Source organism: Dendropsophus ebraccatus, chromosome 11 (genome assembly GCF_027789765.1).
Source record: "Dendropsophus ebraccatus isolate aDenEbr1 chromosome 11, aDenEbr1.pat, whole genome shotgun sequence".
In the NCBI taxonomy this organism is placed as follows: domain Eukaryota; kingdom Metazoa; phylum Chordata; class Amphibia; order Anura; family Hylidae; genus Dendropsophus; species Dendropsophus ebraccatus.
In genome coordinates this window covers 29,333,921-29,347,892 of record NC_091464.1, presented here as the reverse complement: position 1 = coordinate 29,347,892, position 13,972 = coordinate 29,333,921, and the positions used below count along the sequence as shown (strand labels likewise).

Sequence of the window (13,972 nt, the reverse complement as noted above, 5' to 3'; positions counted from 1 at the left end):
ATTTTGTACTCTTTTGTAGTCTTTGGTTACTTGTTTGTAGTAGATGTAACTGGAAATGGACTAGGCCTATGGCTTTTCACAGCGCCTCTTAGGCAGAAGTAGATGTATAAATTGATGGTTTTTGTAGCCTTTAAAAATTATTCTGATCTGTGGAATAGTTTTATTTTAGGGAAGTATACAAACTTGTGAGGTTCATAATGGAAATTGTCATGGCCTAGAGCCCACACTCAGCTGTGTCTGTTCCTTATGTTCACTCAAATGGAGAGTGATCAAGTATTGTTATTCTCTGGACTGATGATGGGCCCAGAGGTTGGATCAGCAACCGTCAATGCCATAAGTTGTAATTTATTAAGGACTGTGTGGTTTTCAGATGGTATCAGCTTTCTAACCAGGGCCCATATACTGTATATTTAGGCCATTGCCTAGTCGCAGGGTGACTATGCTGGTTCTCCACACTTATATAGAGACCATTGTAGTCAATCACTGTTCTACAGAAGAGATGATGGTATGTATGGATGATGTGACAACAGCATATCCTAAGAAGATTACATTTTTACTGTTACAGTAATGTAAACTTCAGGTCGAACTGGAAAGAGAGGGACATTTCCAGTTAGTCATTCTAAGGTTACACAGCGGACCAGCTGTAATGGGTTATATTATTCTGTATATCTATAGGAAAGTTGTTCATCATTTTACAGTGTGTTGCTAATTCCTTCATATGTTATTTATCTATCAGGGTTTCCAGCATACAGCACCAATTAGCTCTGTTGGATAATGAAACCTGGCCTGGAATGGCTGAAGCAGACAGAGATCGTCTCCAGCTCATCAAGGAGAAGGAAGCCTTCCTGCAAGATCTGCAGCTTATCAGCCAGCAAAGGCGATCTCCTGAAGAACTGGCAAGACTGGAAGAGGAGAAAAGACGATTGGCGGATGAGATACAGAGGGCCTGCTCCTCCACTGCTCAAGGAGTTACTGAAAGGTTTGTGCTCAACAGATGAGAGCTTACCATGGTGTTTATAAATAAAACCTTTCACTAAACGATAAAATGGATTTAAAATTTAACATGATCCTGGTGGTACGATACATTTTCCAAAACACTGCCCGGTTCCTGCGCTATTTTCTTCTTGTGCACCGGCCCACTCTATGCACTGTAGGCGGGCTCGGCACCCCCAATGTAATAATAGCCTCTCCCCTCTGTGACGCGGCCCTGATTGAATCTAATAAGGGTGTGTCACCAAGGAAAGGGGATATCATCACACTGAGCAGGTACTGGGCCCGCGTCCAGTGCAAAGAGCGTGCGGTGTACAAGAAGAAAATGACGTTGAGCGTGGGCACCAGGCAGCGATTTGAAAAATGGACTGCGCCACCAGGATCAGTTCCAAGTTCCCCCTAAAAAACTTTGCAACACTTGGCTTTTGTATGATACAGTTTAGTTAAAAGGGTATTTCCTCAAACATAACTTTTTATATGTTGCTGCCCATGGTGAGACTAACAATTCATTTCATACTTGTTATTATCCATTCAGTCTCCTTCCCCCAGTTCTGAGCTGCTGCTTTCTGTTAAAGACACAAAATACTGTGTGTGAGCCTTTCTCTCTGTCTCCTCCTCCTCCCCCTCCCTTCCGAGATGGCTAATGTAAACAGATTCCTTCTTGCAACTTTGTAATGCCAGAAGGGATAATCACAGTGAGTTCATCAGCAACTTGACCTCAGATTAACCCTCCCAGCATTACAAAAAAGCTACAGTGTTGCAGATAAAGCCGGCCAGGGACTTGTTGACATCAGCTGTCTCAGAAGGGAGGGGGGAGGAGGGGGAGACAGATTGCAAAGCTCACACACTGTTTTATTGTGTCTTCAATAAAAAGCAGCAGCTCAGAAATGAAAGAAGGAGACTGAATAGATAATAACAAGTTTTGAATGAAATGTTAGTCTCATCGTGGGTGGCAACATATGAAAAGTTATGTTTGAGTAGAATACCCCTTTAAGTGGTTACAAATCAGAAACTGATAGACCTTTTTTGTCCATTGTTTCTGACAGTAAGATTTGTCTTCATCACAGGTTTTCATCTGACATTTTTAAGATCTTGATACTGAAATGTTTTCCTGAATAGACTAACACTGGTCTGGAATAAGTAGGTGATTTATGTTACGCAGAAGAGTGTTAAACTGTTAGTTTAGAAGAACAAATTGTTTTCTGGACATGTGTTATGTGAAACTGAAGGATTGGCAGCGTGAGCCGAATCCCATAATGTATCATGTGTATCCTAAGAGGAGGATCCAAAACAGTCTGTTGCTAGGCTGACCTCTATTGTGCCTCTCTGGGTAGCCAGGGAGGTCAGTAGTCATCAATTCCTTCTCACCATGCACAGAAAGAAGTGCATCATCTATCCCGGGGGTATACATTTGGATGCTACCCTGTGTACATTTTAACATACTGCTGAAGCAGATGCTGTGTAACATATCATTATCACAGCTATAGTGTGCAAATGGATGAAAGGCCTGTCATTACCGTATCTATTGCTTTGCATTCATTTGGCAATGGATAAACCATTGCCCATGAACAGGAAGTCTCCATATTACATAGGATAGCCCCAGAATCAAACGGGGAAAGAGGAGCAAGCGATCGCTGACCTGACAGGTCGGCACTTGCTTGCTCCCTCTGATTGCCCTGTGTAATAGGTATTTTAGGACCCTATTACAAGGGATGCTTATTGTGTGGAAAATCATTATATCTTTCAAATTTAAACGATGTAATTGCAGGAACCGATCGAAAAATCTTCTGTGTGTTGATGATCGTTCATTTAGAGCTGACCCTAAAATCAAATCTCGTTTGCAATTGTTTATGGTTAATGGTTAAAAATCCAGTTGTGAGTACTGCTGGCAAAGAGCCCAGCTCTTGTCCCATCCCCGGAAATACAGAGAATGAGAAATATCTGTGCAGCATGGAGCGGGGTCCCAGGGGCTCAATAACAGCAGTGAGAGCACTAAAATCACCCTGCTATCACTCTGAAGGGTTAATCTAACAAAACCATACTGGTTTTTAAAAATCCTTTGAAATTATTGTTTACATTTTTATATAGGTGTGTGTCTCTTTCTCCCCCTACTGCTTTCTTTTACATGATTGCACATTTCTTGTGTATAGTATGCATTGTATTGGTCTACCCAATATACCACAACTATACGCTATTTTATTCTGACATTGCCATCGCACTTCAATAAACTGAAAAGAAGATAGGGGAATTGAGGAGACAAGCTTGGTATGAATACAGGCACAAAAGGGCCCCTTATTGTTGAGCACCCCCCCCCCCCTTACCATAATGTATCCTCCATATGTCTTGCTGTTTTTCCACCAGTGATAGTAATCTATGAGATGTGTTGACTTTTCATACATTTTTATATAATTTTGTGAATTGTGTAAAGTGAAATCAAGGTTAGTTGAGAATTTAACTCATTACAACAGTCGTAACACAACAAGGCAAAACAGAATGGGGGGTGGGGATAAGAGTAGGACAAGGAAGGACCTACGCAGGGCCTAATGGGCTAGGCAATGAGAAGCTGACAGTACTCACCTAAGGTAAATGGAGTGGAGAGCTAGAGAGTCACAATATGAAGAGGTGATTGTGGATCAGAGAAGACAAAGTAGAGCTTTAGAGGGACGGAGTATAAAGTACACTCTTAGATATTAACACTGCATTTTATTATTAAAGGTTACTGCTACAAGAGAAAAGAAACTGCCTTTTGAAGCATCTAGAAGAAGCTACTCGTCTGACATCTTACCTTCATACTCAACTTAAAAGGTCGGTACCAATCTGTTAACACAGATCGAATAAAACAGATTTTGAAATAATAGAGAATGCAGCTCCCTATTTTACTGAACCTATTATAAGTAGGGATGAGTGAACTTTTGAACCTAAAACGAACCTTGCAATAACGGCTGAATAATTGCAGCTACAATAGCGAGAGTCTGATGGGGTATAGTTTTGTTTAGTTGCAGTTGCTATTACAATGTAAAAAGTGGAAAAAATCAAAGTGCAAAAATAATGAAAAAAATTGTGAATAAAATAATAATAATAAGAAGAAGAAAATTAAAATATTGTGAATAAAAATAGTGAAAAAAAATAGTGAAAAAAAAAGTTGAGAAGAGACAAGTTGAGCAGCAGGAGGAGGCAGCAGTTGATTGCTCCCAGGCCAGTATTGTTGAGAACAGACAAGTTGAGCAGCAGGAGGAGGAGACAGCAGTTGATTGCTCTCAGGCCAGTATTGTTGAGAAGAGACAAGTTGAGCAGCAGGAGGAGGCAGCAGTTGATTGCTCTCAGGCCAGTATTGTTGAGAACAGACAAGTTGAGCAGCAGGAGGCAGCAGTTGATTGCTCTCAGGCCAGTATTGTTGAGAACAGACAAGTTGAGGAGCAGGAGGAGGCAGCACTTGATTGCACCCAGGCCAGTATTGTTGAGAACAGACAAGTTGAGCAGCAGCAGGAGGAGGAGGCAGCAGTTGACTGCTTCACCTATAACAGGTTATGAGAAACAAACTTTTTTTTTAAACTTTTTTGAAATATTTAGTTGTTTTTTTTTTTTTACTTTTTTTAAACTTTATTTTTTTTTTAAACTTTTTTTTAAACTTTTTTTGTTGTAGCTAAACGGGGTTGACAGCACACAGCAAAGCAGGAAACTGACAGGTTTTGTGGGGCGCTGACTTAGCGTCACACTCTATGGAGGGCTTCAATAACTTTTGCTGCTATAGGTTACTTCACCTATAACAGCTTATGAAAAACAAACTTTTTTTGTTGCAGCTAAACGGGGTTGACGGCACCCAGCAAAGCAGAAACAGACAGTTTTTGTTGGGCGCTGACTTAGCAAAACAGTCTATGGAGGGCTCTAATAACTTTTGCTGCTATACGTTACTTCAGCTATAACAGCTTATGAGAAACAAACTTTTTTTTTACTTTTTTGCTTGCGGCTAAACGGGATTTGACGGCAGCCAGCAGAGCAGGAACGTGTAGCGTGTAGTCACAGGACAGGAGCTGGTTCAATGCTACCTGCCCTGACTCTTTTCTCACTTTTCTCTCCCTATTTCTTTTTTTATCTCCCTAACTCTCCCTAGATCTCACTATTTTTTTATTTAGATGCCTATCTCTCCTTATCTCTCCCTATGTCTTGATTTCTCAGCCTCTTTCCCTATGTATCAGCTTATCTTTTTTATCTAGCTTTCCCTGGATCTTGCTATTTGTTTTTTTTTTCTCTTCCTCTCTCCTGCTTCTCTCACCAACACTTTCTATTCCTTCTCTATCTCTCCCTGTATCTATCTAGTTGTTTGGCTATCTATCTATCTATCTCTTTTCCCTCTCTATCTGATACGGAGCTCCTCTCTCTGTGCACTCTGGCCTCACACTGAGAAGCTGCTGGCGCGCACAGGCACTTCCTGGTGCTGGGGAGTGACGTCACGCATCTTGATATTCACAGAAAACCAGGATACAAGGGATTATAGGAGTAATAATACCTTTTATCCTGGTCTATTCTGTGAAAAAAGTACAATTTTGTGTTGCCATTGTTATTTTTACCAGATTCGTAACGAACTTTCTCAATGTTCGGTTCGGTGCCGAACCGACCTTTTTGCAAAGTTCGTAATGAATCTGATTCGTAACAGTTCGGTTCGCTCATCCCTAATTATTTATTTACTAAGTATTGATACACTACTCTACTGTAGAGATGGTGGTGGTTTTTTTCTGTGGCTTTTACAGTAGGGCAGTAGAGACATTTCTCCTGTATACAATCACTTTGGGTGAACACTGGCCACTCAGCCAATCAGTGTCTGGAGTGGCATCCCGCCCCAGTCACTGATTGGTTGAGCGGCCAGTCCATCAGCCGGGTCATGACATGGACACCCCAGGGATCCCGACGCTCACCACGGGCACTGGGTGAGATAAGTTCTACTTGTTATCAAATTCCCTTCTGCCCCTACAGTACTTTCAAAATCCCCAGACTTCTCCTTTAAGTGGGATTTTTTTCTTTAATCAATCTATGTATTTAAAATGTCCTGTATTTCATATGTCTTGTGTTTTTTTGTGTTTTTTGTATTATTTATATTGTTCCTTTTCTTTCATGTTTGCTGTCGTAGTTTGTCTGCCAGCACCCTCACCATGTCTTCCGGCAGCAGTCGTGGTTCCTTAGCCTCAAGTCGAGGATCTCTAGCATCAAGTCGAGGTTCGCTCAGCTCCATAAGCTTTACAGATATTTATGGCCTTCCACATTACGAGAAGCCTGAATCGCACTCGGAGTTTTCTCAGCATATGCGTTTTGATATGATTCCGTTAGATGCCATTTGCAGAGACAGTCAATACTCTGAAACAACAGGCCTCTCCAACCTCAGTAAGCAAAAGATGTCAATGGACACCCCTCAGTCATTGGCCTCTTTGTCTTCACGCTCATCGTTGTCTTCATTGTCGCCTCCAAGCTCCCCTTTGGACACCCCATTTCTGTCTGCTTCTCGTGACTCTCCACTGGCCCAAATGTCAGAGGGTTTGGAGGAAATAATGGGGGCTCTGGAAATTATAAGAGGACACGGTCCCTCTCTAGCTGATGAAGACACACATGGGTCATCTTCCCATTTGCTAGGCTGTCACACAGAAAGTAGGAGTCTCAGAGACGGGGGAGCACAGTTTTCCAGTCTACAGATGAGAGCAGGTATGTGCATGTGTCATGTAAGAATGTTTATTTATATCATTCACTAAAAATGTCAATCTACCGTTAATCTGAGGAGCAGTCATAAGTGCCGTCATGTTCGTACAGGAGTTATACTGTGCTAACCGTTATTTCACCTATTATTTCTATTCACTATTTCTATTCACTATTCTTTCTAATAAAAACCTCCCAACCACATTGCCTTCCTTATCCTCTTCGCACTCCCACAGTGAGCAGTGTTTTTCAATTTGTAGGGTAAAGAAGTTTCTACATTATGGGGGAGATTTATCAAACATGGTGTAAAGTGAAACTGGCCCAGTTGCTCCTAGCAACCAGTCAGATTCCACCTTTCATTCCTCACAGTTTCTTTGGAAAATGAAAGGTGGAATCTGATTGGTTGCTAGGGGCAACTGAGCCAGTTTTCCTTTACACCATGTTTGATAAATCTCCTTTTATGAGTTTGGCAAATACCAGCTTTTAATAGACCCATTCGCTAACATATTTATATGTTATTTGCATGTATAAAGAGTTCAAGAATAAAGATGAACAAACTTTGAGTATGTTCGGATTCTTCTGAGCCTGAACTCTCGGCTTTTGATTACTGGTGGCTGAAGAAGTTGGATGTAACCATAGACTATATCCATGTTTTAAGGACTCCCTTGGGCTGCATCCAACTCCTTCAGCCACCAGTTAAATCTATCAGTTATCCTTTTTTCTGTAGGTTTCTTATTTGGCAAAATAAAGTGACTACTCAACTTTGCACACCATGGGGAACATTTACAAACGCTGTGCCCCTGGCGTACGACATGGAGAAGGCACAGGTTTGCTCCTCCTCTCTGGAGTACGCCAGCCATAACCCGTGCTCGCCTGATGGGCAATAAGGGGGTGCCGCTAAGCGAGGAGGAGTCACATCCTCCTCCCGCGCCAGATTTACCATGATTTTGCTACAATTAAATGTGGACACCATATAAATTTGACAGGAATAAACTTGCATGGCATCTAAAATAATTCTTGAGGCTGCAATTCTAGTGTTAGTCCTAAGATCCTTGTAAGATTTGATCAGCAAACAGATTAGATTGGTGACCTTTATTGGTGACGATTGGTAATTAGGAATGGGATGATTATGTTGTGTCTATGCCCATGTGGACTATGATGTTTCTGATACCATGAGGGTCACCGTCCCTGGTTACATCAGTTCTGAATGATTGTGCTCATTAGATAAATCAAGGTTTACATTGACTAAGGGACCTTTTAAGGACTCCGTCTACTTTTAATAACTAACGGCTGAACATCCATCCGGCCCCCATCCTTCTGATACACAGGAATGTTTGGCACAGCAGAGTGATCCTGTGTTCTCTATGGGAGGGGAGAGTCAAGCCACAGCAAAAAAGCTCTGGCTGTGGCTTATCTATCTGAGAACAAAGGGGTTGGGCAGTGATTTTTCCATCACGCCCACCCATATCATAAACTGGTGGCTGAACCTACTGTGAGCGGCGGGTACAGCTGGCAAAAGTATAAAGTATATGAGGACCTTAAGACATCCTGATGAGTGCTGAACAAGTGCTGATCAGATAGATTGGGTCATTCATGTGGCCCTTCACGTTCATCATTGTCAGCCGCATATCCCTCTTTTGTATAGGGCAATGTGCAGCCAATTAACAATGATTTTTAGATCTGCATAAACAATATGCTCAGCAGACAAAAAGTTGCTTCATAAAGGCCTTTTCACATGGGTCAGTTGTCAGAAACGAGTGTTTCTGGAAATGTTCATTCATCCAATAATTGGCCTATGTAGAAGTCCCTTAAGGCTCATACACCGGCCTTAGATAAAACACCACCCCCATGAAGTCCGCCTCTAAGTAAATCCGCTGTGACCTGTATGTGCTCCATAGCAGGTGTAGATTTCTGCTGTGGTTTACGCCTGTTACTGGAGGATAAATCAGGTAAGCATCCTCCTCGCCTTGCCGCACCCCACCCCTACTCTTGCCCAACAGGTGAAAGGTGCATGTGCCACAGGAAAGGCGCAGATTTCTGAGCAAATCAGGTAGTTTGCACAGAAATCTGCACTTTTACCCTAGCATATGCCATGGCACAGATTGATAAATGTGCCCCTAAGTATTTTGGTCAATATTTAAAAGTCATTTGGGGCCTTAGTTTGGTGCGTTAGTTTTTTCCTTTATCTTACCAAAACCAGAAGCAGAACTGATGCGGAAGAAAAAAGTAAAGGATGACACCCAGCTATACACGTCTTCCTGTGACATCACCCCAGCATTTCTACAAAATACCAGTGACTGTCTATTTGCTTTCTCTAATATTTTGACCTCTCTATTTCTCAAATTCAACCTTTCTGAAACTGAACTTCTCATATTCCCTTTCTCTAACCAACCTAAACCCAACATCTCACTCTCATGCTCAATGTCTGGGGGTTATGTTAGACTTGGATCTATCTTTTACTTTCTATATCCTACCTCTTGCACACTCCTGTCACCTACTTCTCCAAAACATCTCCAGAATCCGCCCATTTCTTACCATTGACACAGCTCAAACTCTTACCGTCGCCCTGATCCATTCTCGTCTTGACTTCTGTAACTCCCTACTAATCAGTCTTCCTTTCTCTAAACTCTCCCCTCGCCTGCAGGGCCGTCTTACCCATTGGGCAAGGTAGGTGGCTGCCCGGGGGCCCTTGCGTCCGAGGGGGCCCCCGAAAGTCTTTTTGATGCTGCCAGCGCTGAAATAACAGCAGCCGGGGCCTGTGAGAGATCACTATCAGAGGCCCCATGCTGCTGTTACTTCGGCGCTGGCGGGCCGTGGGAGCGGGATCAGCCGGCATCACTTAGTGCCGTCGTATCACCCCGCTCTTCATTGGACGGAGGGCCACAGTGGACGGCCGCACGCTCCGGCCTCGTCTGTCCACAAGTAGCTGTAGCGGCATCAGGCTTCTTCCCTGCCGCGCTCCTTTACCTCAGGCTGCTGCACGGCCACGGGGGTGAGTATTGTAACCCCCGGAGGATAAATGTGTGTGTTTGGGGCGGGGGATGGCGGTCTGCAGGGATAGTGTGTGGGGAATAGTGTTGGCGGCCGGGGGGGTTGGCAGTGTGTGTGTGTAGGAGGAGGAGGATGAGGGTAATGTGTGTGCGTGTAGGAGGAGGAGGATGGGGGTAGTAGTGTGTGTAGGAGGATGGGGGTAGTAGTGTGTGTGTAGGAGGAGGAGGATGGGGGTAGTAGTGTGTGTAGGAGGAGGAGGAGGATGGGGGTAGTGTGTGTAGGAGGATGGGGGTAGTGTGTGTAGAAGGAGGAGGATGGGGGTAGTGTGTAGGAGGAGGAGGATGGGGGTAATGTGTGTAGGAGGAGGAGGATGGGGTAGTGTGTGTAGGAGGAGGAGGATGGGGGTAGTGTGTGTAGGAGGAGGATGGGGGTAGTGTGTGTAGGAGGAGGAGGAGGATGGGGGTATTGTGTGTAGAAGTAGGAGGATGGGGGTAGTGTGTGTAGGAGGAGGAGAATGGGGGTAGTGTGGGCAGGAGGATGGGGGTAGTGTGTGTAGGAGGAGGATGAGGGTAGTGTGTGTAGGAGGAGGAGGAGGATGGGGGTTGTGTGTGTAGGAGGAGGAGGATGGGGTAGTGTGTGTAGGAGGATGGGGGTATTGTGTGTAGAAGGAGGAGGATGGGGGTAGTGTGTGTAGGAGGAGGAGGAGGAGGAGGAGAATGGGGGTAGTGTGTGGAGGAGGATGGGGGTAGTGTGTGGAGGTGGAGGAGGAGGATGAGGGTAGTTTGTGTAGGAGGAGGAGGATGGGGGTAGTGTGTGTAGGAGGAGGAGGATGGGGGTAGTGTGTGTAGGAGGAGGCTTGGGGTAGTGTGTGTAGGAGGAGGAGGAGGAGGATGGGGGTAGTGTGTGTAGGAGGAGGATGGGGGTAGTGTGTGTAGGAGGAGGAGGAGGATGGGGTAGTGTGTGTAGGAGGAGGAGGATGGGGTAGTGTGTGTAGGAGGAGGAGGAGGATGGGGGTAGTGTGTGTAGGAGGAGGCGGATGGGGTAGTGTGTGTAGGAGGATGGGGGTATTGTGTGTAGAAGGAGAAGGATGGGGGTAGTGTGTGTAGGAGGAGGAGGAGAATGGGGGTAGTGTGTGGAGGAGGATGGGGGTAGTGTGTGTAGGAGGAGGAGGAGAATGGGGGTAGTGTGTGGAGGAGGATGGGGGTAGTGTGTGGAGGAGGAGGATGGGGTACTGTGTGTAGGAGGAGGAGGATGGGGGTAGTGTGTGGAGGAGGAGGAGTATGGGGGTAGTGTGTGTAGGAGGAGGAGGATGGGGGTAGTGTGTGTAGGAAGGATGGGGGTAGTGTGTGTAGGAGGAGGAGGATGGGAGTATTGTGTGTACGAGGAGGAGGCTGGGGGTAGTGTGTGTAGGAGGAGGAGGAGGATGGGGGTAGTGTGTGTAGGAGGAGGAGGATGGGGATAGTGTGTGTGTGTGTGTGTGTGTAGGGGGAGGAGGATGGGGGTAGTGTGTGTAGGAGGAGGATGGGGGTAGTGTGTGTGAAGGGGGAGGAGGGTGGGCAGATGGGGGTAGTGTGTTTTTAGGGGGTCAGATGGGGTAGTGTGTGTGTAGGGGGGGTCAGATGGGGTAGTGTGTGTGTAGGGGGGGGCAGATGGGGGTAGTGTGTGTGTAGGGGGGGCAGATGGGGGTAGTGTGTGTGTGTGGGGGGGCAGATGGGGGTAGTTTGTGTGTAGGGGGGCAGATGGGGGTAGTGTGTGTGTGTGGGGGGGCAGATGGGGGTAGTTTGTGTGTAGGGTGGGTCAGATGGGGGCAGAGTGTGTGTAGGGGGGGCAGATGGGGGTAGTGTGTGTGTAGGGGGGGCAGATGGGGGTAGTGTGTGTGTAGGGGGGGCAGATGGGGGTAGTGTGTGTGTGTGTAGGGGGGTCAGAAGTAATTGTACTGGCTAGGGGCGGGGTTGCAAAGATGGGGGGGGAGGTTGATGGCGGCGGCCGTGGGGGGCCCAATTCGCACCTCTGCCCAGGGGCCCATAATGCTGTTAAGATGGCCCTGCTCGCCTGTCCATCCTGAATGCAGCAGCCAGGCTTATCTTCCTCTCCAGCCGTTACACTGACGTCTCCCCCCTGTGCCAGTCACTACACTGGTTGCCCATTAAGTCCAGAGTTAAGTTCAATCTCCTCACCCTCACCCATAAAGCTTTCCACAACTCTGCCCCTCCATACATCTCCTCCCTCTTCTCCACCTACCATCCTTCCCGTGCTCTGCGTTCTGCTAATGATCTTACACTAACATCTTCCAGAATCAAAAACTTAAGACTTCTCTCGTGCTGCACCAGTTCTCTGCAATGCTTTACTCAAAGACCTCAAACTCATTCCCAAGCATGCCCTAAAAACTCATCTCCTCAGGCTCGCTTATAACATTCCCTAAGCTTGTCTCCCCTTCTGCTGCTTCCTTTGCCTCTTACTCTATATTTCTGACGGTTCCATGCCCTTTTTACCTGTACTCAGACATTGGCGTTTGACTGGCTCATCCAACACTTTCTGATTCTCTGTACAATGGCTGGAACATCAGCACTTGTTGCCTCTCTTGTGACCTCCAGTCCTCCTAGTCTGTAAGATTTTGAGAGCATTCTGTAATGTTTTTTTTTTTTAAGTGCTGCGGTATCTGTTAACGCCATACAAATAAATAGTATTATTAATAATATTATTATTATTAGTAACAATAACAAAATGAGTACCACATACTGACCAAAATACTGTGTGTGCACCCAGTCTTACGGATCACTGTTCAATGTGTTATATTGACCAGTTTTGAAGATTTTGCTGAATCTTCTTTTGATTGTAAATGATCAATGAAAATGCTTCATGTGGCCACCCGGAGTGACATCTGCAGGCCACAAAAATCTCCTTGTGGCTCCAGACGGTCATAAAAGAACACCTTTCTGTTTTGTGTATATTGCCTTACTTTGTTAGGGGGCACTACCACTGACATCAGATTTCTGATAATAGAAATAGATGGGTAAAATATTTATTCTCATCAGTAGTATTTTTCAAAGGATATACCCGCAAACATTAGAAGACATGTGGAAGGGAGTATAAGTAGTTTTAAGCATCAATTCCTTTATCTAGCAGTAAGTTAGGCGCTCCTAACTTACCGATAAATTCTAATAGGGCAGGAACAAGGACTAGAAGGGCAGGGCATTGCTCCTGTGTCCCAGTGCCCCTATCGGTCTTACCAGACCCTGGAGCAAACCACTAACTGCACCGGAATGGTGCCGAGGATGAAGACAAGAGACATACCGTAGCTTCCTCCTCAGCGTCTCCTGCACAATAGGAAGCTATCAGCAGGTTAGATTCATCTAGCCTGCTGATAGTTCACCTTTAACTTTGCTGCTTGTAAGTTCATCCGCTATGCTGTGGGCACAAATATTAGGCAAATTGGGTTTTTGAAGATTATTTTTTATTAATGAAAACTACAATGCTGATGGTCAATCCAAAATGTTAATAAATATCAAACCCTAAAGTAAAAGTGAGGTTTTGACTTTCTTAGGAGAATGTGTATGTGTTCATAATTATTGGGTGACTATGAGTGTGAAGAATTAGTGAGAAAGGAAGTCATGTGATTATTCATCTTTAACATCTTTAAGGCACTTTGGTAGCAATATAGCTTGTTTGCTATGGGTTAAATATCTACTGAAAGTGTACTGACGAGGATCTTCACAGTTTAACTGATTGTGGTTAAAGCTGTACTGTGTAGAAAAAATGTGCACACATTGTAGGTGATGGTATTTTACATGAAGTAAAGGAATTCCACAACCTGTAACATTTGTCACAATCCTTTGGATAGGTGATAAATGTTAATGGTGTGAAAAAAAGGAGAAAAAAAAACCCCTTCTGTTAGATTCCTCTCTATTTCAGGTGGCATGCCTCCACCTAGTGGTTCAATATAGAAAGACACCAATTATTTAGTCAAATTTTTTAAAAAAAGTACACTACCATAATGACTGTTAAATACTGCTAAATAACCAGGTTGTAAATGTTGTGGCATTAAGATAATAGATATAATTGATATAACCTTTCATTTCCTTCTTATAGCTTTAGCCTTCTTAGAAGTTCAGGATATAAGTAGATATGAGGTGATGAGGTGGATATACAGTATACAGTGGGTGACAGCGAGACAACTGGATACCAAGGAGGCTGGGCAAAACTTTACTTTTGCACCTCTTTAGTAGACCTGAATAAATATATATATATATATATATATATATATATATATATATATATATATATATAAATATATTTATTTTATTTTTTT

At 44.3% G+C, this 13,972-nt stretch overlaps 1 protein-coding gene across 1 annotated transcript in view; it reads left to right on the top strand.

Moving 5' to 3' along the window:
• WWC3 (WWC family member 3) overlaps window positions 1–13,972 on the top strand; it is a 118,052-nt gene that overhangs the window by 88,885 nt on the left and 15,195 nt on the right. The window contains exons 9-11 of the mRNA XM_069945351.1: window positions 737–979; window positions 3,706–3,795; window positions 6,116–6,681. Of these exons, the coding sequence (XP_069801452.1) occupies window positions 737–979; window positions 3,706–3,795; window positions 6,116–6,681 (899 nt within the window). The remainder of the gene's footprint in view (window positions 1–736; window positions 980–3,705; window positions 3,796–6,115; window positions 6,682–13,972) is intronic.